At 39.6% G+C, this 27848-nt stretch overlaps 2 protein-coding genes, 1 long non-coding RNA gene and 2 other non-coding genes across 7 annotated transcripts; 4 read left to right on the top strand and 1 right to left on the bottom strand.

Annotated features, from left to right (window-relative positions):
* Positions 1 to 1264: 1264 nt before the first annotated feature.
* Positions 1265 to 13168, top strand: dpysl5a (dihydropyrimidinase like 5a). Of its 2 annotated transcripts, none has more exons than XM_067613536.1 (13): positions 1265 to 1420; positions 4003 to 4273; positions 6233 to 6391; positions 6935 to 7114; positions 7258 to 7326; positions 7489 to 7533; positions 7631 to 7706; positions 7976 to 8132; positions 8250 to 8391; positions 8613 to 8755; positions 8888 to 9095; positions 10377 to 10545; positions 11355 to 13168. In XM_067613536.1, exons 2-13 carry the CDS (start codon positions 4013 to 4015, stop codon positions 11438 to 11440), a joined length of 1695 nt encoding a protein of 564 aa, XP_067469637.1. In that variant the 5' UTR covers positions 1265 to 1420; positions 4003 to 4012; the 3' UTR covers positions 11441 to 13168. The 2 variants fall into 2 exon arrangements, with proteins under 2 accessions (XP_067469637.1, XP_067469636.1); XM_067613535.1 differs by lacking the exon at positions 1265 to 1420 and adding an exon at positions 3768 to 3859.
* Positions 8345 to 27605, bottom strand: LOC137199322 (uncharacterized). The gene is made up of 4 exons (XR_010931765.1): positions 27544 to 27605; positions 10374 to 10489; positions 8931 to 9065; positions 8345 to 8449 (listed from the first exon to the last, which is right to left on the bottom strand). It is a non-coding gene; the product is annotated as an uncharacterized lncRNA (long non-coding RNA).
* Positions 18237 to 25865, top strand: mapre3a (microtubule-associated protein, RP/EB family, member 3a). Of its 2 annotated transcripts, none has more exons than XM_067613538.1 (7): positions 18237 to 18392; positions 20310 to 20437; positions 20583 to 20728; positions 20883 to 21039; positions 22027 to 22169; positions 23797 to 23949; positions 24421 to 25865. In XM_067613538.1, the coding sequence occupies exons 2-7, from the start codon at positions 20317 to 20319 to the stop codon at positions 24487 to 24489; spliced, it is 789 nt and encodes a 262-aa protein (XP_067469639.1). In that variant the 5' UTR covers positions 18237 to 18392; positions 20310 to 20316; the 3' UTR covers positions 24490 to 25865. The 2 variants fall into 2 exon arrangements, with proteins under 2 accessions (XP_067469639.1, XP_067469638.1); XM_067613537.1 differs by having other exon boundaries at positions 20883 to 21075.
* Positions 26418 to 26490, top strand: trnaa-agc (transfer RNA alanine (anticodon AGC)). The gene has a single exon. It is a non-coding gene; the product is annotated as a tRNA-Ala (tRNA).
* Positions 27162 to 27234, top strand: trnaa-agc (transfer RNA alanine (anticodon AGC)). The gene has a single exon. It is a non-coding gene; the product is annotated as a tRNA-Ala (tRNA).
* Positions 27606 to 27848: the final 243 nt, after the last annotated feature.

Below are 27848 nucleotides of genomic sequence, written 5' to 3'. Positions count from 1 at the left end.
AGAAGCCCGCTCTAAATATGTAACAATAAAATCAAAACAGCAGCCTAACACAACTGTATGTATGTTTTGTAGAATATTAAATCACACAATGAGCAATCTGCATGACTTTCTTAAGTTTTGATAGTTATTCAATAATTGATTGACATTAAGTACTGATTGAAACAGCAAACAAAAATCCTTATAGTGTATATGACTTATAGGTATAATGTAGGTAAGTATATACATTATCAGACAGGTAGCAACCTAACAAACCTTGCTCAATCCAATATTTGCAAGGTGACAGACCAATAGTCTGTGTGGGGCTGTTAAAAAAAACACTCTGCAAATAATATGAAGCGGATTCATTCTTGAATTCAGCTACACTACTTTGCATGTCTAAAAGGCAGCAGTGAAAAAAACTATTCAGATCCTTTACTTAAGTAAAAGTACCAATACAGCAATGTAAAAATACTCCAAGTAAAAGTCCTGCATGAGAAATCCTACTTAAGTAAAAGTACATGAGTATTATCAGCTTGTTGCAGTAAAAGTAATGGTTTGGTTCCTCTGACTGATATATTATTATATATGACATCATTAGATTATTAATACTGAAGCATCAGTGTGTAAGCAGCATGCTACTGTTGTAGCTCCTGCAGGTGGAGCTAGTTTGAACTACTTTATATACAGTTAGAAAGTTTAGTCCAGTGGTTCCCAACCTAGGGGTCGGGCCCCTCCAAAGGGTCACCAGATAAATCTGAGGGGTCATGAGATGATTAATGGGAGAGGAAAGAAGAAAAAAGAAAGTTCTGATACACAAATCTTATTTTGGTTTCTGCACTTTTTCTCTAATCTTTGATTTTTGGTGAAATATTGGATCATTTGAACATTTATTGAAATGAAACCATGTGAGAAGTCTAGAGGGAAAAATCACTATTGACTGGTGCAGCTGTTAACAACTCATAGACATCTGAAATGTGATCCAGACTACACACTGCTTTTTGTAAGACGTCAATCGCCAAAAATGTTGGAAACCACTGGTTTCATCTTTAACAATGTGTTGTATTTTAAAAGCTTGTTATATTATCCATTATATCAAATCTTCATTGGAAAAGTAACTAAAGCTGTCAAATAAATGTAGTGGAGTGAAAGTATAAAGTAGCATCAAATTGAAATACTAAAGTAAAGTACTTCAAAATTGTGCTTTACACATTGCACAACAATTTGTGCTTTATTTTGAAGACGATAACCAGAAGTGTAGCTCCTTACTTATTGCTGACTTGACAGCTGGATGATGCTGCGGTCTGCTGGTCCCGGACCGGCCAGGAAGGCATCCATCTGGTGCGTGTATCTCCTTGGAAGTGCCGTCTGCGGATTGTGTTGCATTCTGTCCCTGTCAGAAAGTAACCAGAGAGCCGAGTGGAGCAGCAGGCCTGCAGAGGAGGTATGTGGTTGCACATCAGCAACATTATTCTTACTAGTTGCATTCAGGCTGCAGCGGCTGTGTCGAGGTGGTGGTGGTGGGAGGGGGGAGAAAATCCTCTCCTGGAGCCTGGAGACTTTGTTTCCATGCCCCCCCCTCTGGCTACACGTCTGGGTGGCTGCCCTGCCTGCTGGTCCTTTGCCATCCTCTCAGGGTCTCTATACACCCTGAAGTACTCCACCTCACCTGGCAGCAGGGATGCATGATTATAACATGAGGGCAGACAGATAGACAGCTGCTCTTTACTGTGGAGGAGGGAGAGCAGGGACTGGGAGTCGGTAATGAACGCCGTGCAGCCGATCATGCCGGATGGAGACCGGTTTCTTTGTGTCAAGTAGAAGTGTCATCATTTCACTGCGCTCACACTTGACCAGCAAAACGACCACAGTGGACAGAATAACCTCTCTTTTGGATACCAATTTACCTCAAATTCCTTGTGATTTACTGCTGGAAATGCTATGATTTTAATGGACAATTTAAATATAGAAATATTAGAAATTTAACCAAAAGACTAAAGGGCCTGTGGTGTAATAACTGTGCTCTAAAGTGATATAAAAACACGTGATTCAATTATAGTTCATTCTGGGGCTGCCTGTGTTGAATCTGTGGTCGTTTTATGGTTTTTGTGATGTTTTATTTCACATATGCACGACTGGGACTATTTGTTTACATAGATTTTTTTTTGCATGAAACATAAGCTTACCTGTGTATTAATGGCTAACAGGCGTCAACTTCCATACTGGTCGCTGAGCTATAGGCTCTTTAATATAATAATAACGGCCTTCAATATGTAATCTGTTAGTAGTGGTGGATCAACCCTCCTCCACATTATCAAACCATCAGATCTGGATGTGTGAAGGAGTCCATGCCATGCAGTAAAGTTGCCGCACCCTCATACGTACGCATCCTGCACGCACACACGCACGCAAGCACGCAGGATGGAGACACATACACATACACATACACATACACATACACACACACACACACACACACACACACACACACACACACACATACACATACACATACACATACACATACACACACACACACACACACACAATACATCACATCATTAATTCTGGGGTGTAGAGAGAAGGGAGGGGAAGATCTTGGAGATTATTTCTTTGTTACTGATGAAGAGTGCCAGTGATCAAATTATTTTTTGCATAATTGTATACATGATATTCACAGAGTTTGTGTTGTGTGGGATAGAGGAGTAGAGTATCTTTTGTGGTTGTGACCCCTTAAAACAAAGTCTCATCTGCCTGCCTGTGATCCCCTCATCACTGGTCAGTGAGTTGTGGGCAGTCACACCAACACCAACAGTGATGTTTCCCTGCTCAGATTGCTTCAGTTGAATAATTTTTAGATGCCAAAAGACGTAAAACTATCAAATATTTTGTGAGAAAAAAAGCAAAGATTACAGAAAAGATGAAAACTGATATCTTAAGATTATTATTATCTTAAAAAGATTACCTTTTATTGTCACTGGACTGCTGATAGTATAGAGACTAGGGCCTGACTGATACTGGATTTTGGGGGTTTCGATGCCGATACCAATATTAACAATAAAATTTATTGTATAAAATGACATCAGTGCACTGAGACAATAAACTTCACTGGGAATTTAATAATTGTAAATAACTATAATTTTTTAAAAAAACACATAGACCCAAAAAACTAACTTTAAAAAATAAAAAAAATATTGGCGCATATTAGACAAAATATACGCCGATACTGATATATCTGTGATAGGCTGATATTGGCCGATAATAACAGCTGACTGATATATCAGGCAGGCTCTAAAGAAACAGACAGGAAACTAAGGTAGAGAGGGGTATAACATGCAACAAAGATCTCTGGCCAGACTCACATCAGTTGTGATTACATAATATGTGTCTCAACCACTTGTCCACCATGTTATTATTTCATATTATTTTCTACCTGACTAGGTGGTGACAAATTAGATTGATCTTGTTACCGCTCCTGGAGATACCGACCCTAAGGGTTTGAAGCATTAGAGTATCTTGAAAGGGAATCCACCTTAACATATTTAATCAGACAGCCATTTTAAATCTCTTTATATAACTTTACATTGAGCCAGCCTCATTGTAAGTAGCTTTATGCTGCTTTAGTTCTTTCTTTTCAAATAATGGCCTTCATAAAATACACTTTCTGTTCATGGTTGTTTGCTTCATTGTGATCCACGACTGGTTTCAGCTTCTTTCTGTTTACCACCACGTCACTGTCCACTGGGACGTCAGGTCACAGGCGGTGACTGACACAGACTACTCAGTCTTGTAGCTGATGTCAGTCACAGCCTGACAGACTGGTCACGGAGCAGCATCACTGATTAATCTCTCTGCTAGTCTTACTACACGGTCTCAGAATGAGGTAGTGTAAAAATAGTCTTCTCTAGTTTTTAATAGGATTTACATTTATAGTCAGATCACCACTGTTTTTGCAGCTGCTCACGATACCTGACAAAAGCAAAGGCTAACAACCAACTGATAAAAACTTTTCTCTCTTCTTTACAGAGCTATAGCCATGTCTTCCAGCTCAGCGATGGTGCGGATCCTGATCAAGGGTGGCAAGGTGGTGAACGACGATTGTACCCAGGAGGCCGATGTCTACATTGAGAATGGCATCATTCAGCAGGTGGGGAAGGAGCTGATGATCCCAGGTGGAGCCAAAGTGATCGATGCCTCGGGTAAACTGGTCCTCCCCGGGGGCATCGACACCAGCGTCCACCTGGAGGAGAGCTTCATGAACGCCACCACGGCAGATGACTTCTACAGCGGCACCAAGGTAACGTCCTAAGGAAGAAAGAGGGGGTTTAGATTGGAAGTAGGGTCAAAGCATGAGATAAAGATTTAAAAACTGTCAAATACTAACTTAAAATTTCATTTGATTTACTTGAATATGCCCCAATTTTGGATTTTTCACATGATTACAAATGTGTTATTTTGTCCATCAGGTAAAGATCAACTTGAGCTTTTCCATTGATGCTAATTTTAGCAAAGATGTCAGTGATGCTTCTTTTTGTTGGATTTTGATTAGAAGAGACTGTTATGTTTATATTTGGCATCAAATGTGTTGGTTATTTCAGACCAAGATCTATTATTGCTGTCAAAGAAAGATGCAGAAAAAAGAAGTTAGAAAATAATATAAACAATAAAACTTTGACAGTAAAACTGATATGAAGAATAAAGCAATGGAGTGAAAACAACATGTGAAAAGTTAATTAAACCAAGCAGATGATGGTAACCATTTGAATGCTTTATGTACATATATATAAATATATACATATGTGTGTGTGTTTGAAGGTATAGTCGGTTATTTAGCAGCTACAAACCTTTGGATGTTCTTACAACAGACACAACAAAACAAGACATTTGAAGACGTCACCACTTTTGATGGGCATCTTTCACACTTTTCTTATATTTTACAGACAAAATAATTAATAAATGAATCAAGAAAATAAGCTGTACATTTATCAGTAATGAAAATAATCATTAGTTGCAGTTTTATGTTTTTTTTTTCTGGATGTGTCAGAAGGTTGCAGTCTGTGTTTCACCAGCTCGACCACAAAGATGATTTAGCACTTTGCTGCTGCTGCTGCTGCTGTAGCTCAGCAGACGACTGCCAGAAAGACTGGAGTGGAGTCATCATGGATGCTGATAAGACTGGGATACCCCAGTCTGCTTCTGGGCACCATGATGACTCATTGCTCTGTAGCACTTAGAGATGACGGTGAGCTTAGAGATGACAGACGCTTGGTTTTGGTAGTTTTAGTGACTGGACAAACCGCGGCTGGTAGACGCTGGTGACAGACACTATTCTCCACTGTTCTCTCTTTCCTCGCCCCTCATTCCTCTCTCCGTCTTCCCCCGCACCCCTCCCCACCCGCTCCGCTGCTGCTGCTGCCGTGTGCTCCGGAATAAGTCCAGAGACAAATGCAGATCAGTATCTGTTTCCATGGATACCAGGGGGCTGCTGCAAAGACTGCCGCAAAGCCTTTTCACTCACGCCATTGTGCTTGGAGACAATGGTTCTCAGACCCACGCCCCCCCCCCCCCCCTTCTCCCACCTCGTCTTCCCTCTCACTACACACTACTCTCGACTCTCTAGGGTCAGCTGACAGATGCTCGCTGAAGCACGCACTCATACACAAAACACACTCTGTCTTCATTTGTTGGGATTATAGAGATTTACTGTAGTTTGTGTTTAAAACATCTACGTTCTTTTACGGGTGAAAAGTAAGAGTTGCTGATGCCGCAAACATAATAATCTGGAGTATCTCACTGATAATTACAGCTTTAAATCTCTCTTGATTATACTGTGAGGGGCAGTCATCCCTGTGTTTTAACTACTGAAGGATTTATATTCACCATAACAGATAAGGATTGATGGCAACTGATGCTTTTACTTTTGTGCACAGTAGGAGCTGTGATTTGTAGATTACAGTCTCTTCATTATTTATGTGATGAATCAATCAATATATTAAGATTTTGCCTCAGTGTCACTAAATACCTGCATTAAATGGTCATTTCAGTTGATTTAAGGTCTGCTAATTTCTGTTCACCTCAGTTCATTAGCTGCAATTGATAAAAAGAAACACAGTAAAACTCAGGTCCCAATGCAAGGGGACCACAAATGACACAGAAAACAATGCAACACAGTAGGTTTTGCATATTGAATAAAAGAATTACATCCTTAATTAAATTGTCTGACTGATTGAGCGCTTCTGTGTGCGTTTTCTTCCAGGCTGCTTTAGCTGGCGGTACAACAATGGTGATTGGACACGTTCTGCCAGAGAAGAATGAGTCTATGCTGGAAGCTTACGAGAAGTGCCGCAGCTCAGCGGACTCCAAAAGCTGCTGTGACTACGCTCTGCACGTGGGGGTTACTTGGTGGGGTCCCAAGGTACTACAACGGTTTTACATGTCTAATTTTGTTTCAAAATGTATTTCTCTTTAAATTAAGTTATCCATTCCCAGAGTGCCTTTTGACACCCTCCAGAGACTAGACGTTTACGTGTTTTTTTTTATATAAGTAGATGGACCTGGAGATAGATCAATATCTAAATGAGAGGGTTTTTTTATGCAAGGACGAAGCAAGAGTTCTATCATATTTAAATGTCATGTCGCTGTTTTTAATTATGGTTAATTGAAGCTACTCTCGTTAGAGAAATTACTCTTTTTCTATGATGGATCTTTGACTGTTGACTCAGATAGGTTACACATAAAATCTGAAAATCTGTAATTTTAGCTAAAATATTATTCAAATTCTATCAAATTCTACTTGTCCATGAGAATAAAAGTAATAATACATCACAAAACAACATCAGCACAAACATTAAAAGACACCAGTTGCTGTGTTCATTCAGACCAGGATTCTGCTGTGTTCAGGGACACCTGTCAGGCTGAGCAGTGTTTCAGCTCATTTACACTTACCCTTCCCCTGCAGGTGCGGGCTGAGATGGAGAAGCTGGTGAGGGAGAAAGGAGTGAATTCCTTTCAGATGTTCATGGCCTATAAGGACATGTACATGCTGAGAGACGGTGAGCTCTTCCAGGCCCTGCAGCACTGTAAGGACATCGGCGCCATAGCAAGGGTCCATGCTGAGAATGGAGAACTGGTGGCAGAGGTAAGGAAGAATTAAATGATCATAAATGATAGTGTAAATGCACTATCCCTTTTAATTGCATTGTTCTAATTAATTCATTGCATTTTGTTCTAATTTGTTATGTACATAATTTAAAGTCATGGCATTTTCCTGCCTCCTCACAGGGTGCAAAGGAAGCGTTGGACCTGGGCATCAGTGGCCCGGAGGGGATTGAAATCAGCAGGCCTGAAGAGGTATGATAGTCAGGTTTCCCCTCTAAGCACTGTCAGTCAGTAAAATGACTTTTCATTACATCTAGACTCGTCAACAGTAATAATATTATTTCTCTAATGAAATAAATCTGCTTTCTAGCTCAGTGTCATAATTATTCCTCACAATGTTTTGCTTCTTTACAGTTGGAAGCAGAGGCGACTCACAGGGCAATTACCATCGCCAACAGGGTGAGTGAGAGCTCTCTGGCACAAATAAAGGCTTTTATAATGATCAAAAGACAAAAATTTTAAAAATTTTCATATTCTTCTGTGTGTTTTCTTTTAGGCCCATTGCCCGATCTATCTTGTCAGCGTGTCCAGTATGTCTGCGGGAGATGTAGTAGCTACAGCCAAGATGCAGGGTGAGTCAGATTTTCTGTCATATTTGCTATTGCCATCTTTTCAAAAACATTGGACTGCTGATAGTGTAGAGAAATTGATGCTTCAATGAACTTATAAGGCTTGTAAAATATTTCTGGTTTTATGAATGAAATTGTAGTTTTTTAAAAAGGTGTGTTTTCTCAGGGTGAAACTCCTCATTTTTGGATGAGTGAGGGTTTGCTTTCTTAATCTTTTAATCTCTTGCTTGTTTAATCTTTGTCCCTTTTCTTACCATGCTGTCTGACCACAGGTAAGGTGGTTCACGGGGAAACCACCACAGCCCACTCTGTGTTGAACGGTATGCAGTACTATCATCAGGACTGGTCCCATGCTGCCGCCCATGTTGTCGTGCCTCCTCTCCGCCTGGACCCCAGTACACCTAATTTCCTGATGAGCTTGCTGGGAAAGTAAAGAAAACTATTAAATCTTGTATTAAATTCAATATAATGATTGTGTTTCTGGTTTCTAAAACTGCTGCAAAATATAAATGTGACCTTTTCTCTCTCACTGTGTCCCGGCCACAGTGACACTCTGAATGTTGTGGGGTCCGACCACCGTCCTTTCACCATTAAACAGAAAGCAATGGGCAAGGATGACTTCACAAAGATCCCCCATGGGGTTCCTGGCATTCAGGACCGCATGAGCGTCATCTGGGAGAAAGGAGTGGTATGTGTAGCTCTTTTGTTCCTGTCTGGCTGCCAGAGAACGTCCAGAAATAGGACACCTGTTGTGGTTTAGTGGTTATTAAAAAATAAACACAGACAGTAGAGGCATAAAAAAAAACATATTGCTTTTGGTGCAACAAATGATTTAATCAGATGTTGTATATGAGATTATTATAAACATAGTATTACAAAATATATTATAATTTGTGTCATCATTCACAGATTGGAGGTAAAATGGATGAGAATCGCTTTGTAGCAGTCACAAGCTCGAATGCAGCCAAGATTTACAACCTCTACCCCAGGAAAGGCAGGATCATCCCGGGAGCAGATGCTGATGTAGTGGTCTGGGACCCCGAGGGATCCAAGTATGAAACTCGATCCATCCCTTAATCGACCATCTTGTCTCGCTGCAGCTTTTATCCCGAATCTCTGAGGCTGATCAGGTTTTTGTCTGACTAAAACTGGGTCATGTCTTTTCTTTCCATCTCTGTCTGCAGGACCATTTCTGTGGATAACCAGTTCCAGGGAGGAGATATGAACCTGTATGAGGGTCTTCGTTGTCACGGTGTGCCCCTGGTCACCATCAGCCGTGGGCGTCTGGTCTATGAAAATGGCATGTTTACATGTGCTGAGGGCTCTGGAAAGTTTTGCCCACTGAGAACCTTCCCAGACTACCTTTACAAGAAGATGGTTCAGAGAGAAAAGGTATCAGACAGAAATGTATGAATGAAAGCCACAATCTGAAAACCACATGGATCAGTTACAGTGACACAACCATGGATGATGTGATAACAGCTGGCATCTGTACAATACTGTAAAAATGATACACTGAATTTGAGACAGCTGTTCGTGTTGAATTTTTAAGTCTGTAATATGTATATATGAGAAACTCTACACTTTAACACAAGTACTACTGCAGTTACATTGTTACGGCAAAATTTAAACTGGTTTTGAACCTCTTTTAGAGACATACTCAGTACATGTACAAACAAATCTCTAAGACCAAATCTTCAAACTGAAATTACAAATTACCATTGTCACTGGATGAGTCAGCTTTTAGCAGTCGTTGTCAGCTCAGCCGTGACACACAGTGTGTTACTTCCCCATTCCTCAAAAGTATATTGAAGAAACAGATAATCACGATGTGATAACTCTGTTGCAAGTACAGCAGGCAGCTGCGGAGCTACAGTATTAATCTTATAAACAGAGCTTAAACAGGCCTAGTTTTGTACTGAACTGAACGTAATGGCTTGAACCAGAAACTAACTGAATGTACTACTGAACTGAAGAATCAGAGTCAGCACCGAACATCATGCCGTAATGGACTATGATTCAGTTACTGATGTATGTACTTAAGTGCATTTGAATGGTGATGCAATTGCTTACCGTGAAAAGAAACACCATAGTCGGTGACTACAAATCTGAACTGAGTTGAACTGAGCATAACAAAAATTATTTGTTATTTTCTCTCACAAGTCAACCTCTAATTGATGTTTTTTTTCGATAGATAAAAGATGGTTACTACTCTGTGAGCATCATTGAATTGGACAGGAATTGGCTGATAGGGCATAAAATGTGTATTACACTGAAACTTTTACAGTCTGGGTGTGATGTTTGCCCTTTCAATGTACACAACTAAGCTGCTGTTACTGGTAGTAGTCCTCAAAAGAGCTACTTCTTGATCTTTTACTAAGTAGTTATCAACACAAGTAATCTTAATTCTGTTTGGCTAGTATTTAAGTTAAGTAAATTGAGTAGAAATAGACTTTATTGATATGTATGCAGTTTATGGTTCACGCCTGCTGTTACTAATAATATTACTACAGCTGGTTTACTGGTTCTCTACACTTAGCCGACACATTCTCACCATGAAAGTTAGTCGTCTTTTAACATTTTCCAGTGAAAGTTGTATTTTGCTTTAACATGTTCATTAACCTAATTGTATGTGTGTGTGTGTGTACTTGTGTTGTCATGGTGACCTACCAGTGCCAGGCAGTGAAAGCTGTGGAGCGAGAACCCTACACAGGTGATGTTGTCGCAGTGCCCAACTCAGGAAAGAGGGACTTTGGGGTTCAAGATGTGGACACTCCGACACGCCCCTGCACCCGACACGGAGGTATGAGAGACCTGCAGGAATCCAGCTTCAGCCTGTCTGGTGAGTATCAATAGATCTAGAAATTATACTACATTTTATCCCAGGCTGCGTCCATTTATAAAAACTGAAAACTATTTCAATATCCCTGGATACATGATGATAGTAACCAGTGTCAGCCTGGTGAGACTTGTTGGGATGCTGCATTTAAAACATACACTCATTGGCCTGATGAGGGCGCTGCAGTTAAAATAATTTTGAGTTACAGTGCATCTTGTTGGCTCCGTACAGTCTATGGTTGGCTCAGAATATGCCTGCACCAGCTGTGAAGGATGAAAGGTTTCACTTGGTGACACAGCATTTTAATCTTTTCTTATGACAGATTAGTAACATTTAATTTATATCGAACTTTTCAGACTGCTTTGCAACCAAAGTAAAGGAGGCTTACACCATCATCTTTTTAACTATATTCTTTACAATTACACATATTCAGACCTGGGAGTTACACATTACACCTTTAAGCCAATGAGCAGCAGAGTTTTTGGACATCAAATCTACCGAGGGAAATTGGAACATAACATGATCTTCTCGGATTGAGTGTCAACAAATTTTATGCCAAATTAAACCATTCTTGTATATTTTACTCCCAATTATTTGGCAGTAACCCTAGATGGGTTGAAAAGTATTTTTAATGGAATGAGAAGAATTGCTCCAATGCGTAAATCCATCTGGAAATATTTGGGACTTAACATAAGCTTATTTAGAGAACCGTTTACAATAACATGAGAAAATATGAATGAGCTGCTAAGAAGTATTAGTTCATTTTGTTTTCCCACTAAACCCTCATGATCATGTTTTCCCCGCCGCTCCAGGTGCCCAGATTGATGACAACATTCCAAAGAGATCCTCGGCCAGGATCCTCGCTCCACCCGGAGGAAGATCCAGCGGGATCTGGTAACCAGTGAGACGGCTGTTACATGAAGCGGAAGAATGACACCTGAAGAGAAACATATAGCCAAGCACTTGTTTTTTTTCGTTCTGGAAGCTTAGAATATGTGTGGGGTAAAGGAGTCATGTTTTCATTTTGAACTCAGCACAGTTATTTAGGACTGTAAGTGTATGACATTGAAATAATAAAATTTGAATGTGGGTCAAGGAAAATTTTTTGTTAAGTGGTTATACCTTCCAAATTTCAGTCAAAATGTTAACCAAATATAAGCAGCAGATTTAAATGAGTTGCCAATGAAGTATTCTGGCTATTGGATTGTGTTAGGGGAAATATGTTGTATCTTACTCATAGTTTTAGGAATATGAAGGTGAGTCATGGTTTTGATGATGCGATTGTGTTACCTCACTGTAAAATACGATTTTGCACTTGTATCATGTACTATTTAGATGCCTTTTTACATCATTTAACGTCACACAAATGTCTTTTTACTGCGAGCCACGATGAATGAAATGTAATAAATTATTACAAGGGTGTCGGCATGACATTAATATGTCAGTTATGAAAAAATTGTTGCAATTGACCGATCGATGAAAAATATCATAATACAAGTTAACCTTTTAAATGTTTGTTTATTTATTTTTTATATTGCATTGTTTGTGCTTTTTTCCTTTGACACAACTGTTAGAATTAATTCCTGCATACGACTGAGTTCTTTGCTCAGTAGTTCATCATAGTCAGATTAGTATTTTATATCATGTTTACAGCCTTATAGCAGAATAGACTTCTGTTCCACCCCCACCAAATGTGAATGAACCTATGCTGTGTGTATTGTGCATGGTAGCATAGTTAGAACTACTGTAATAAGCACTAATATTGCTCATGTAACGCAGCATTCTTTGTGATCGTATCCGTTTTCCACAGAGAGCAAAAAGTCTCACCCAAACTGCCTTTTTCTCACCTGAGAACACTGACACCCACAAACACATTGTCCCATACCGCCGCTACACAGACCGTGAACTCTGACATGTTGATCGCTGTTATTTCTTTTAGAGTGGGCACTTTTTAACAACTTTGATTCGTTCCGGTCTGAAACGGTGGGGTATATAATGTTCCTCTGACTGACACTTCTGATGTAACATACCACTGTGAAGCATATAGCAGCTGAGGTGATCCTCTTTAGCGTTCACGTTGAAGTTTAGCAGCAGAGATGTACTGTAAGTCAATTAATGCCACTTCTTCAGGGGATCAAATGCCTTCATCTGCCACTGAAAGCTCAGCATCATAACTGGAAGGCATGCGTGTTTAGCAACTACAAAAAAGCACTGATACTTTCTACTACTGTATATTTATTGTTTGTGTTTTAGTTACTGGATTTTTCTTGTGAATAATTGTCCTAGATTTTGTTTTTGTTTTTTTTTTTGTTTAAACTGCAGAGTAAGCAGGGATGCACACAAGATTTTGATCATGTTTAGACAAAGTTATGTCCAGAAGATCATCATGCTACAGTAAAAGTCCTTCATTATGTCCTTCATTTTTTTTTTTTTTTTTTTTTTGGGAACAGATTTCACTTTTGATCCTGAGCTCCAGTGAATCATGTTGTGTCTTCCCCTTCCCAAACGTACACTGGTGCTGAACAATGTGTCGTCACATTGGGTTCCTTTATCTGTTTTTTTTTCTTTTTCTTCTTGCAGCTCTTTATCACATGATTTGAGTGCAAATAAACCACAATGAAATCGCCACCTGAATCCTGTGTCTAACTGCTACTTCACTACATTTCAGAGGCAGATTTTGTACTTTTTACTTCATTACATTTATTTGACAGCTATAGTTACTAGTTACTTTTCAGGGCTGAAGAGAAAACTCCAATATTTCACTAAAAAAGCAAGTAAACAAATACAAATGAGAGAAGCTGAACCGTCTTTTTTCTTCGTCCCAACACACTCCAACCACTCAGATTTATCTTGTGACCAGTTGGAGGGGATCCCTGCCAAACTGTATGTCATGTAGTTAAAACAAAAGTAAAACTTATGCATTGATGCATCAGCATTACAATCTAATAATGTAATAAACAACAATTCATATCTCAAAAGGGACATTTTCCTGCAGAATGGGTCATTTTACTTTTGATGCTTTGAGAATATTCTGTACTTGCACTTAAGCAGGATTTTTAAATGCACTTTTACTGGAGTATTTTTACATTGTTTTAGTAGCACTTTTACTTTAGTAAAGGTTTTGAATAATTCTTCCACTACTGTTGCTGACATCCAGCAGCAGATAAAACATTAACATTAAGTATTTTTGTGTAGCCTGAACTCTCTAAAACCTTAGTTACTAGCAGGCCTAAAATCCAACCACACACATCATGTGTCTCTTAGCTGGTACAGGCCAAAGTCCTATTTATAATGAACCTTTAACAGCATGGAGTCGGGCGCATGCGCAGACAGAGCTGGATTGTTGCAGCTGGTGATGGGGGAAACAAAGCTTTCTGAACCACTCAATCAAGCAATTGCATTGAAAATGGTTCACTGTTTAAAAGCATTTGATAGTCAAAATGGTGACATCTGCTGGGCTACTATTGGTATTACACTTGCATGGCTGAATTAAATGTGAGACTGAGATAAAGTTAGTCAGATTATAAGTGTTTTTACTGCTTTTTTTATTGTAAGTTTGTTCATTAAAGTCTATCTTATTAAAACAGATCACTTTCAAACAGAGCCCACAGCTTTGTTTTTTGATATTGTGCCAGATTGAGAAGCACACCCCTGCGTCCAAAACCAGCGCTTACAGTGACAAATGCTGCTCTTTATCTGTGAGGATTAGCTGATTGCATGAGATTGTTACACAGTTATTTATAGCATGGCAGTGGGATAGGGATAATGAAACCACCAGTGTGGTGTTTGTCTGCTGATTTGATGATGTCTTGTTTTCTTTTTGGGTTTACACAAAATACTTAAATCCTTAAATACACCAGTTGAGGTTTTAGTTGTAAAAAAGAACTTTGTTTCAGCATTGTGTAAAATAGTAAAATTGCTTTTACAAAGTGGTGTTGTTTTTTCATGAATTATAAGAAAAAGAAGAGAGCATGTCTTTCAAGAGTCCGCTGATGAAGAACAGGGACAGCAACTCTCCCAACGTGCATAAAGACTGGAAACAATCTTTTAAGCAAAAATACCAAATATTCAGTCGTTGTCGTTTCTCAAATGCGAGAATTTGAAGCTTTTCTGTCATGATAGTAAACTGATAGTAAACTTTTTGGATAACTGATCTTATACACAGGAGAGAAATTATAACAGGTATTTTTTTTCTATTTTCTGAAATTTTATAAACAAAATGATGAATCAATCCATTGAGAAAATATTCAGCAGATTAATCGATAATGAAAGCAATCGTTTATTGCAGCCCTGCAATATTCAACATTTTGGGAAATACGTTTATTCCCTTTACTGCACAGAGTTAGATAAGAAGCTCAACACCACTCTCATATTTGTTCACTAAATATGACGCTACAGCCGGCAGCCAATTAGCTTAGTTTAGCATAAAGACTGGAAAGAGGGGGAAACAGCTAATCCACCTAACAACACCTCTAAAGCTCATTAACTAACATGTTATATCTTGTTTGTTTAATCTGTGTAAAAACAGAAGTGTAAAAATGATTTTTTTGTTTTCTTTTTACAGGGTTTATGTGTCAGTCTATTTCTTGTCCGGGACCAGTTGCCACGAAACAAGCAGAGACTCCTTTGCACAGATTAAACAAAAAAGACATATGTGTTAATTAGTGAGCTTAAGAGGTGCTGGTAGGTGGATTTTGTTACCTTTGGGCAGAGCAAGACTAGCTGTTTCCCCCTGTTACCAGTCTTTATGCTAAGCTAAGCGAACTGGCTGTTGTCTCCAGCTACATTTTTACCGCAGCAGTATTGATCTTCTCAGCAAACTCATGGCAAGAAAGCAAATAAGCGTATTTCCCAAAATATTGAACTTTTCCTTTAGCTGCCTAGTTCAGGATGCTTTCTGCAAATCAACAAGTGACTTGACAACCCTTGCCGGGTAAAATAAGGATTTGCAGAATTAAATACTGTTTTGTTGTCTAAGAAAAGGGACTAAAGGATTAAAGGATCAAGCAGGAAATCACAAATGCAATCCCACCTTTTCTAAAAAGAGACTCATATCACCCATTGAGAGGGAAAGTCATCTAAGGTATTTGTTCCTTCCAGGACTCCTCAACTCCCTGCTTCACTTCTGAAGCAGCACTGTCAAGGCCGAGGCGGGGGGTTTAGCCTCGAGGCGGGGAATAATTGAGAGAGGGACTTGTAGAATTATTCTAGCCTAATCAATAACGCTATTGAATACTAATGCCTTCAGTGGAGGCAGACTCAGTTTGATTGTGAAGCTTTATTTGAACATAGCAGGAAGCAGCAGAATCACATCAAAGAGAGGCTTTGTGAGGAGAAGACCAGATTAGGGCCTCTGACGCAAGGATGGACCCAGCCAAGAGGAGGCCATGAATACACACACACGCACACACACACACACACACACACACACACACACACACACACACACACATCAAGGAAAAATGCTTCAACACACCAGCTTCTTCTGCAAAGGCATTCAATCTAATTCCGCATTTTCTGTTCGCTTTCATCATTGGATATCCACACACACAGCTACAGTATGCAGAGGCATGTGTGCACAAAAACACATACTCAACAAGATTCAAGTTTGTTTTCATAGCCTACTGACTATCTAAAAGATGGGTAATGGCGTAATACATCATTCTGTTAACATCTTCCTGCTTTTTAGCCAAGCTAGAGCCGCTGCTTTATGGATGGCAATACTGGTCGGTCAGTCGGTCCATTATTTTGGTCCAAACTGAAATATCTCATCAACTACTGGATGAATTGCCATGAAAATGGAGTCGGATGTTCATGTCCCCCTAAGGATGAATTATAATAACTTTGGTGATCCTCTGACTTTTTATCTAGCGCCATCATCAAGTAAAAACTTTCATTTGTGCATTACTTTGGTTTATGAACAAATACCTGCAAAACTAATGGTGTTCCCATCAGCCTCAATTGGACTTAGTGTTTAGTGTTAATTAGCAATTAGCATTAGCTAAAATATGATGGTGAACATGGTAAATATCATACCTGCTATCATATCAGCATGGTAGCATTGTCATTGTGAACATGTTAGCATGCTGATGCTGGCGAGGCACCGCTTAAGTACAGCATCACAGTGCCGATAGCATGTTGCTAGCGAATTGTTAATTTCCTGTGTCCTTTCACACAACCCCTTCTCTGTTTTCTAATTATTATTCAGTCAGTTCAAGTCATGTTGCCCATGTGTGTGCAACTGTGATGAAGAGTATCCACAGAGAGCAAAAAGTTTCACCCAAAACACCTTTTTCTCACCTGAGAACACTGAAACCCACAAACACATTGTCCCATACCGCCGCTACACAGATCGTTAAACTCTGACATGTTGGTCACCGTCATTTCTTTTAGAGTGGGCACTTTCTAACAACTTTGATTCATTCCAGTCTATAATGGTGGGGTATAAAATGTCACTCTGACTGACACTTACGATGTAACATACCGCTGTAAAACATATAGCAGCTGAGGTGATCCTCTTTAGCGTTCACATTGCAGTTTAGCAGCATCATAACTGGATGGCATGTGTGTTTAGCAGCTACAAAAAAGCATTGATACTTTTTCAAGTTATTTACTACTTTATATTTATTGTTTGTGTTTTAGTTACTGGATTTGACTTGTGAATAATTATCTTAGTAATTGCTTTTGCTGTATTTCTGTCAAAACTGCAGAGTAAGCAGGGATACACACGAGAGATTTTGATTATGTTTAGACTAAGTTATGTCCAGAAGATCATCATGCTACAGTAAAAGTCCTTCATTATGGCTTTTTTGGGAACAGATTTCATTTTTGATCCTGAGCTCCAGTGAATCTGGTTGTGTCTTCCCCTTCCCAAATGTGCACTGGTGCTGAACAATGTGTCGTCACATTGGGTTCCTTTATCTGTTTTTTTTTTTTTTTCTTCTTGCGGCTCTTTATCACATGATTTGAGTACAAATAAACCACAAGGAAATCGCCACCTGAATCCTGTGTCTGACTGCTACTTCACTACATTTCAGAGGCAGATTTTATACTTTTTACTTCATTACATTTATTTGACAGCTATAGTTACTAGTTACTTTTCAGGGCTGAAGAGGTAAAACTCTCCAATATTTCACTTAAAAAGCAAGTAAACAAATACAAATGAGAGAAGCTGAACCTTCTTTTTTCTTCGTTTCAACACACTCCAACCACTCAGATTTATCTTGTGACCAGTTGGAGGGGATCCCTGCCAAACTGTATGTCATGTAGTTCAAACAAAAGTAAAACTTATGCATTGATGCATCAGCATTACAATCTAATAATGTAATAAACAACAATTCATCACTCAAAAAGGGACATTTTCCTGCAGAATGGGTCATTTTACTTTTGATGCTTTGAGAATATTCTGTACTTGCACTTAAGCAGGATTTTTAAATGCACTTTTACTGGAGTATTTTTACATTGTTTTAGTAGCACTGTCACTTTAATAAAGGTTCTGAATACTTCTTCCACTACTGTTGCTGACATCCAGCAGCAGATGAAACATTAACATAAAGTAATTTTGTGTAGCCTGAACTCTCTAAAACCTTAGTCACTAGCAGGCCTAAAATCCAACCGCACACATCATGTGTCTCTTAGCTGGTACAGGCCAAAGTCCTATTTATAATGAACCTTTAACAGCATGGAGTCGGGCGCATGCGCAGTCAGAGCTGGATTGTTGCAGCCCCAGACAGGGCGGCCCGTTACCAAGCAAGCACTGCACCGCGCAGGGTCTGACAACGACGACAGCAACGGGCATTGACATAAGGAATACAGCCAGCGTGATAACAACACAGACTCTCCTGAATACAGTGAGTATGAACGCATGAGTCTCCCAGTGCCCCAGCCTGTCCTGTGTATTTCACCTTTTTTGTGTGTGTGTGTGTGTAAGCGTGTTTGCGGGGGGGTTGGGGGGCTTGGGTGGTGGGGAGGAGAGGAGGGGGGGGTGGCTGTGCTTTATTTCCATGCAGTGAGAATATTTTCCCGTGCACTGTCAGTCCTGAGGTATTCGGGGAGGCCTGTAGAGGGGGCCGCTTGGAGAGCAGCACCCAGCGTTGCGGCTTTTCTAACCAAACGGCACCCAGCAAAACGGGCACATTTATTGTTCTCAGCTCGGGCTACAAATGTTAGACCCCCGCCCATTTGTTCTTGGTGGACTTGAGCGTTTTTGCACCTAGAATTTTTTCTTTTTTTCTGCTGCAGTCATTACCGGAGCTTCTCAAAGGCCCCGCAGATTTTTAGGAGAATAGATTTGACTTCTTATTCTTGCGCCGCTCTCGATACAATAATTTATCAGAAATTGCACCCACTGCAAGGTCTACGCTTGTTAATACGGGTGAATATGTGTGGTTTATCGCCTCATAAACGGGTTTATTGTTGGTTATAGGTTACAATCATGTAATTGTAGGCTGTAGCCAAGCCCCCATGGGAGAAAACGGGTCTAGTGCGCGCTGCTGAAGGTGCATTCACAATACAGTGTCATCATCAGAAACCAGTGTTGTGCAAATTGCAGGGAGGCGTGATCCCGTTGAGTGGCATACTGTAATTTCTCTCTGGCTGTCACCAGAGCGGCGCGTGACCTTAAAAATCATCACCTCACAGCTTTAATCTGCGTTAATGTGCATTTTTTTTTATTGCAGAGGATGTCAAAGGTGTTATACAGGCCCATTTTTTATGACATGATGACACCGCCAGAAGGTATTAGCAGGCAAAGCAAAGTGAGCACAGAGGAGGCTGGAGCTGCCAGATGTGTAAAGCTGCTCACAAACATCAGGATATTTCTGTTTAATCTACGAGAGGATTATAGCTCACAACCCTCACCACACGTCTGTAGATTAAAACTGAAACTAAAGATGCTTCTCAGGCGCTGTGTTTACAGTCAAAAACAAAACAAAACAAAACGTGGGTTTTTACATGGGCCAATATCACAGGCCTCCATGGGCTTTAAAAACAGCACAACAGCAAAAGGTTTCTGACCCAGCCCAAGATCTGTAATCTAAGGAAAAGCTGGCAGAAACCTTCAAAAAGGAAATTCAAAGAGAGATCCTCCCTTCTCGGATGGCTGGGGGTGGTGGGATTACCGCAATAACCCAAAATGAAAGGAAAGGTGTAACAGTTAGAAGTATAAAGCATACCAGTGGTTAATTATTTACTATAATACTACTAATTATAATTACCACAATTTATCTGTAATGTGTTTAGTTTTGTATAGGTATGTGTACATTTACTATATGTATTTTGGCATTTTGTTGAGCTTTTGTCTGTCTTGTGTTGTTTTGCTTTATTTACTGTATTTTTTGTATATTTGTGTTAAGGACCTCCTTCAAAATGAGATCTCAAGGGGTTTATCCTTCTAATAAAAATGTGTTATGTAATGTAGTTAATCCAATATTTGTAGTCCAGTTAAATAGGATGAAGAAATTATCCTAATAATGGTCCGAGTCAAGTGTGTGAGGTAGGAGAGGTAGGAAGGGTTGTGTATGTGAGTTACAGGTAAGTCAGGGTGGGAAGTTTGGTGGAGTAGATGGAAAGGTAGCTTGAAAGATGTTGGAGGCCAAGATATCAACTACTCGACTTGATTATAGGATAACAGCAATCATTGCACTTACATACAATAGCCAAACATAGACTGGGTCCTTAGTTCATTGCCTAACTTTCCTCTAAATTTCACTAGAATCTGGTAAAAGTTTTTTTGCCAAAATCAAACCCGTGTTTCTGATGTGTTTCAGGTAGGGGATGGCAGTGAATGTGTACGCCACATCCGTGTCTATTGACAACCTCAGCCGACATGACATGCTGGCATGGGTCAACGATTCTTTGCATCTCACCTACACCAAGATTGAACAGCTATGTTCAGGTAAGGCTGAGAGAGAGAGAGAGAGTGTGTGTTGTCCCCAGGTGAGTTTCCAAACAAGGCTTCCAGGATCATTCCTGGCTGTTCAGAGCAAGACAACTGTGACCGCAACAACAAAAACAAGTAGTTGTGTCTTTGTGTTTTACAGGAGCGGCATATTGCCAGTTCATGGACATGTTGTTTCCAGGTTGCATCCTTCTGAAGAAGGTCAAATTTCAAGCCAAGCTGGAGCATGAATTTATACATAACTTCAAAGTTCTTCAAGCAGCTTTCAAAAGGATGAGTGTTGACAAGGTCAGAAGTCTTTTATCATATTATCACACATTCCACGCCGTGTTTTTGATAGGGACTTATTGTATCGTTTTCCTACTTTTGTACTTCATCATTCAACATCAGCATAACATGCATGTTGTATCACATGCAAGCATTTCCTGTTTCCACTCTTCAGATAATTCCTGTAGAGAAGCTTGTAAAAGGGAAGTTCCAGGACAACTTTGAATTCGTGCAGTGGTTCAAGAAGTTCTTCGACGCCAACTATGACGGGAAGGAGTATGACCCTTTACTAGCCAGACAGGGGCAGGACGTGGCCCCTGCCCCCAACCCAGGTGATCACTTTATCCACAAACCAAAGAGAACTCCAGGTAACAAAACAGTTTTGCCTTTGCTGCACGGTCTTGCTGAGCTTTGGATTGGCTCAAAAGCGCTCCCTGCAAGCAAGTGGTGTGAGCAGCACGGTTCACAGAATGACTGCTGTCTTCTTAGATCCATCTCATTGCCCAGCATTCATGAGCAACATGACCCCGTGTAGGTATGATTGAGTCACTGGTGGGATTGGAGTAATCACCTCAGTGGGGTTGATGAATATTGAGAATTAACATCATGCAACTCCAATTGTTTTTACAATTCTAATTAGACCCACCATACTATTAAATGCAACTGTTTTCCCAGTGCACTGCATCAAGCAGGTGATGCAACACTGTTGCAGCTTCATCTCTTAGACAGCTGGACTGATAAACAAGAAATCTCATTCTACTAACAACAGTAACGTCAGCCTGACCAGCCTTGCTCTGTCTCTGTGAAAGCTTTCTTGCTTGAAAATCATGGCGAACAATCTAATCTGACTTGGAGCGTGTGAATAAGCCTGCTTTGTGACTTTGTCACTGTAAGCAGTGTGGCTGTAAATGGGCAGAATGACTTGCACTTTTTTTTTCAAATTAATAGTGATGCGTGTTGGCATGTTTTGTTTTGAGTTTATTTGAAACACCTCTGCTTAAGCACTTATAGAGGTATGGCAGGACAGGTTTTTTTTTAAGATGTTTACTCAAATAAGTGGAAGATTCAGCTATTTTAAAGTATTTATTGGTTTTTACAATCTGGTAATCCAAATGTGTCTCTTTTATATAATTTTTATTGTAAAACTATCATAATCCATTCACCAAAGTGGCATATAAAACTTACATTAGGCTAACATGTATTCTGATGACATCAGCTCTCTATAATGTGCTATATCCATCGCAATAACTGTGACAAAGCCAGTAGAAATGCAGTAATTCCCTTGAGATTAAAATGCTAAACATCTCTGACCACTCCAGGACCACAGAGGACATCTCCAACAGTTCCCAAAAACATGCCAACACCACAACGGGTCCAACACAACACTCCAGCCATGAGGAAGAATCCATCTTTGTCTAGAAACGGGGGCAGTGACGCTGAGATCATGGAGCTAAATCAACAGGTAGAGTTGCTTGGAGAGGAAGCAGAGACATACTCTGAAACTATATTATCTTTCTGTTGCCACTTTTCTGTCTCATATCTATGAATTCTCTGTTGATTCACACCAGTGACATTTTGATAGGTCACATTAGAAAAAGCACAGGGGTAAATAATAAAATGAATGATGGCTCAATTCCATTTAGCTGCTTTGTTTGCAGGTTCCTGGTATTGTGCATGCTGGCTCACTGTCATTGATTAAAGTAGTGGCCGGTCACACCACAAAGTGATTTGCTTGTCCATGTGAAATAGGTGGGTCTGGAAGTTTGGTGATGTATTGACTATTCACAGGGGTAGTTGGTGAACTGCTGTATGTAGCTGGCAAAAATATGCTAGCTGGCCCGGCTGGGCTCTGGGTCTCTGTCCACTCAACAGAGAGCTTCACAGTTTTTCAATTCTGTCTCAAAACAACAGTCAGGTGCCCAAATGAATATTGAAACAGGTTTTTCTTGCTGTAATCATTCCTACTGTTTAGACTGGCCGTTAAGAGATGCCTCATAATGCACTTACAATGTAAGTGATGGGGGCCAAAATCCGTAGGCCTTCTGTGCAAAAATGGATTTAAAAGTTTATCTGAAGCTAATATAAAGCTTCAGACATCCAAATTAGTCAAATCAAGTCAATATTTTTCAAAGTTACTGTCTATTTAGTGCCAAATTCCCTCTTTTTGTGACTGTCCTCCCACCGCAGCTCAACAAGAAAAACACTGTCCGTCAAGACACAAAGAGGGAATTTTGTACTAAAAAGGCTGCTACATTGGAAGATATCCAACTGTTTGGACTAACTCAGACTACTGAGGCTTCATATTGTCTTTAGATAAACTTTTAAATGCATCTTTGTACAAAACGAGGACTGTGGATTTTGTCCCCCATCACTTGTAAGTGCATTTGGAAGGCGTCTTATAATAGTCAGTATGAACAGGAGGGATGATTACAGCAAGAAAAACCTCTTTCAATGTTCATATGGGTACCTGACTGTTGTTTTAAGACAGATTTGAAAAATTGTGAACCTATCCTTTAAAGGTCAGTACTGTTGAGACGGCTGAGACACCCTGAGAGCGATTCTGATGGACCTAATTGAATTTGCTGCGAAAATTTTGCTCCTGTGTGGGAGCAATCATTTATGTTATTAGTAACGCCCATGCTTTTCCTACTATGACAAGTTAAAAGGTCTGCTGTGAAAACGAGTCTAGCTTTTAATGCTAGCAAAGTTTACAATAAATGGTTTAAAAGGTTTTTTAGAATAGTGCTGTTTTAACAACCCTATTTTCATTGTTTTATTGTCTTCCTGTCAACAATAATCTGTGCTAGATTGATATATTATTATATTTTATGAGGCAAAAGCAAAGGCAGTTCAGTGACCTCTTTAACTGTTTCACAATAGTGAGAAAGTAAAAAATAAGCATTAGCCTGATGAACTGCTGAGAAAACGCATTGCTCTTATCAGTGTTAATAAAAGATTCTTGATCATACTGCATATTTTTTTGGGTTGAGTACACTGTCACTACCAAAAAACACCTGGGGTTCATGTTTTTTTCCGACTACATGGTTCAGAACAGAAGTGTAACCATTTTCTTGTCTTTCCTTTGTTAGTTGATGGAGTTGAAGTTGACTGTAGACGGACTAGAGAAGGAGAGAGACTTCTATTTCAGCAAACTAAGGGACATTGAGCTCATCTGCCAAGAACACGAGAGTGAAAACAACCCAATCCTCAGCAGGATAATCGACATTCTCTACGCAACAGAGGTATCTATCCCTTACCGACAACAAATACAGGCTGCACTGCACCATTTTTAAATATGCATAATTTATTCTTGAGTGAATTACTATGAGGAGGACAGTTTTTATCTGTTTGGATGTCACCTGTGAGGAAGAGCAGTTAACAGAAAGAAGACCAAGTAGGAAACCTGAATGTATCTGACACACAAAGAGGGAATTTTAGCTAAAAAGACAGTAAATGTGGCAGATATCCCTTTTATATGACTAACTCAGACTGCTGAAGCCTCATAAAAGCTCCCAATAAACTTTTAAATTAATTTTCACATAAAATAACTGAGTAGACACACTGTGCATATTGGGCCTCATCACTTATGAATGAATGATTACAGCGAGAAAAACCTCTTTCACTGTTCATATGGACATCTGATTGTTGTTTTATGACACACTTGAAAAACTGCAAATCCGTCATTTAACATCTATTTGTCTTCTGTGTCTCAGGAAGGCTTTGCGCCTCCAGAAGATGACGACCTTGATGAACAAGCTCACCTGGACCAGGATGAATACTGAACCCTTCATCCCCCTCCCCCCTAACATCTCCATCTTCCCTTTCCTTTACTTTTTGTCCTCATTTGTTTTCTACTCTCTCTGCACGCTCTCTATAAATACTCACCATTATCCCTGCTCTCAGTAGGTCTTTTCCTTTCTTTCTCATGTCTCTTTGTAACCCCCCCTCCCTCCCCCCCCAAACCACCCTCTGGCCGTCGACATACTATACACAACTACTCTTTCTCATCATCGTCTGCTGCTCCTCCCTGCCTCCACTGACACAATAACAATAACAGTAATGTATGTATGACATATCCCAGTTATTTTAGCATGAGTAAAGCAGAAAATCGAGCCGAGCCTGGCATGGAGGTTATTATGGCAAACAGTGAATTTAAGTCTGTAAATATTACCGACATTTTGATTCTTGAGAGAACAATGTCTTTGCTCATTATGGAGTTATTTATTTGCCTTTGATGCGCTGTTACTGATACTACTATTAGAGCACAGGCCAACACTACTCCAATGTGCCATCAGGACACTCCCAGAGCTACTAAAACTGTAACAAAAGTGACTTTTTAAATGACAGTTTCTTATTTATTTAACTTATATTTGATTCAGATTAACTTTCTGTAGCAAAAAATTGGTGCAAAACCTACTGTACATTAAACGAAAGCTGAGGCACTGTGTGTTATTTCAGTTATGGTTTGTGCTTGAGTCAGCATTGAGGTTTTGGTTTTCTGCTGATGATGGGTTCATGGCATGTAGAAACGCTGAAGGAAATACTTTGGTGCAATGACTCAAGGCAATATAATCAGTGCTCTGCGATTATTCATTATTGATCAGCAACATATCTGAGCATGAGAATGTTACACATTGACTGTGAATGAGTGATATTTTGTAAATGTGTTTTGTGTGGAGATTTTGTCTGATGTCGCACGATCCTGGTTAATCGCCATTGTATCTTTTAGGCCGACATGCAGTGAGTTTAAAATTTAGAGGTGGAAAGCCACCTGCAGACTGACAACAAGGTTTAGATTGTAGCAGTTCTAATGTTTTATCCTAAAACAAAAGGGAGCCTACCACTGAATTAACACAGACACATTTTCAAATGACAGCTTTTGACATGGTTTTACAGCTAATCATACTGTGTTTATACTTTAAATTTGCTGTTGAGGATTACCCAGGGTGTATGAGTTGTAGTTTGGGAAAAAAAGAAAGTTTTAAGAGATCTGTGACCAGTTGCTGGTCATCATTAGCATCCAGTTAAACCTTCCCCAGCCTTTTTTACTTTGCAAACTGGCTGTCGTCTGCTCTGGAACTTACATTCATTGACCATGTAAGCATCTACAGAACACACATCTTTTGAGTTTTAAATAAACAAACAGTTGTGAAATAAATTGTTTTGTGGTGGTTTATTGCAGTAAGTACAAGTGTGTATGAGTAGATACTTTGCTGTCAGTGCTACCTATGTCACCGAATCAATCTTAAAACTAAAAAGCTCTAAAATATAGGGTTACTTTACTTTATTTGAGATTATATGTGGTCCAAATTAAAGCCTATATAAATCCATCACTATGATAATTTGGTTTCTTTGGTTAGAGGTGCAAAAAATGGGGATGATTATGAGCTTGACATCTCTGAGGGCGTCCTGTTCGTTTCCCACTTCATCCAATTACAATACTTTTTAATACTGAAACTAGTACAACCTTGTTTTTCCAAGCAATATAACAAACAAAGTTGTTTGTATAACCGTAACCATAACGTACAATAACCAGCAGCAGAGCGCTGTGCAGATAGCAGACCTACGTAACGTTATAAAAAAAAATCCATCTGAAAATGGTACGTTAGCCAAAATTTTAACTTAAATTTCATTGTCATCCAAAACGTAATAAACACAAAATAGAGTTTTAGAGAAGATATCTAGGTATTCTACTTCCTTAAAGGACATCGGGGGATTAGCTCAAATGGTAGAGCGCTCGCTTAGCATGCGAGAGGTAGCGGGATCGATGCCCGCATCCTCCAATAGACGTTTTTAGTTACAAAAGTTATTTCTTCTTCTACCTCTTACCGATAAAACAACGAGCTCTTCCACTTTTTGCCAACAGGAACATACCTTCACCGTCCATTTCTTACCAATCATATCTTTCCTTCCAAATCTTCACCAGATGGATTCACCAAATACAACCGTTAGTCGGGCAGCTGCTCAAAATGCATTTGTTAAACTTACAAGAAAATTATAAAGACTTCGACCAAAATAGTATTTCTTGGGCGCGTTACCGTTACACAAACTGTATTCAAACGTCTCCTCGTCCGCATAGATTTCACTGCTCTAATTGTGTCTGAACTCAGCTGTTTTGGAATATTAGTTTTAATGTCCTTGAAAATCCACTATTCCGATCAAATTGCATGCAAAGCGTATATGAAGGTGGTGTTAATTCAGAAGACGTGAATGAATGTGTGAATTAGAGAAATAACAGCAGTATTATGTTCCGTTGAAGACCAGCAGATGGCAACAAAGCATTATAAGTGTGCAGGGAGCAGCTTGTGAAAAGACAACGACACTGACTATAAAATGAACGGTTTACATGTAAAAAATAGCCCATAAATAACGTCTCTAAGGAGGTTTATGCAACCATACAGAGTTCATTGATCATTTATCATGGATCGACTACATACCCTGAGGCTTCTTCAGAGGGGGATTAGCTCAAATGGTAGAGCGCTCGCTTAGCATGCGAGAGGTAGCGGGATCGATGCCCGCATCCTCCAACTATTTCTTTAGTGCTTGAGTAAAGCAGATATTTATATAATCAAAGATTTACGTGTAGAGTCCACCTTAACTGACGTCCACTTTCGCCGATTAAACCGCTAGCTAGACCGTAGCCGTGGCAACCGCGGATAGATGCCGGTAAAAAGCTGAATAAACATTTCTCTGCTGTTTTATACTTTTTAAACTAGCGTGGCTCTAGTTATGGTAAACATGCCAAAAGTTAACTATAAACCAGTCATACTAGTTCTACCTCCTGTTATTAATCATTATTAATTATTAATATTATGTTGTCATATATTTGGCTTTACCTGAGTTGACACTATCACTTTGTAGCAGTTTCCAAGCTCGTTTTTCAGACCAGCTGCAAAAGGCGTCCACTTAATTATGACGTATCATATGGACGCATTCGATTTCCACGTCATCAACTTTAACAAAGGATAGCCAATCATATTGCAAGCAAAATGGGAATAAAATGGATATTAACCAATCTGTCGGTAAAATATGAGAGGTGTTAGGATCGATTACAGCATCAGTCAGATAGAACTTATTCTTTATTTTGCTTGACTGCTCTACTGCAACAACTTGCCAGTTAAATACATTTTTTGCAAGTCAG

Source organism: Thunnus thynnus, chromosome 16 (assembly GCF_963924715.1).
Source record: "Thunnus thynnus chromosome 16, fThuThy2.1, whole genome shotgun sequence".
Taxonomy (NCBI): domain Eukaryota; kingdom Metazoa; phylum Chordata; class Actinopteri; order Scombriformes; family Scombridae; genus Thunnus; species Thunnus thynnus.
This window is presented reverse-complemented; position numbering and strand designations above follow the sequence as displayed.

Excerpts from the sequence above, each read along its gene's own strand:
- dpysl5a (XM_067613535.1), top strand. Across the intron at positions 6,392-6,934 it reads TTACTTGGTGGGGTCCCAAG|GTGCGGGCTGAGATGGAGAA; the intron begins GTACTACAACGG and ends CTTCCCCTGCAG. Across the intron at positions 8,756-8,887 it reads TGGGACCCCGAGGGATCCAA|GACCATTTCTGTGGATAACC; the intron begins GTATGAAACTCG and ends CTCTGTCTGCAG.
- mapre3a (XM_067613537.1), top strand. The coding sequence starts at position 20,317 with ATGGCAGTGAATGTGTACGCCACATCCGTGTCTATTGACAACCTCAGC. Across the intron at positions 20,438-20,582 it reads GATTGAACAGCTATGTTCAG|GAGCGGCATATTGCCAGTTC; the intron begins GTAAGGCTGAGA and ends TGTGTTTTACAG. Across the intron at positions 22,170-23,796 it reads TCATGGAGCTAAATCAACAG|TTGATGGAGTTGAAGTTGAC; the intron begins GTAGAGTTGCTT and ends TTCCTTTGTTAG.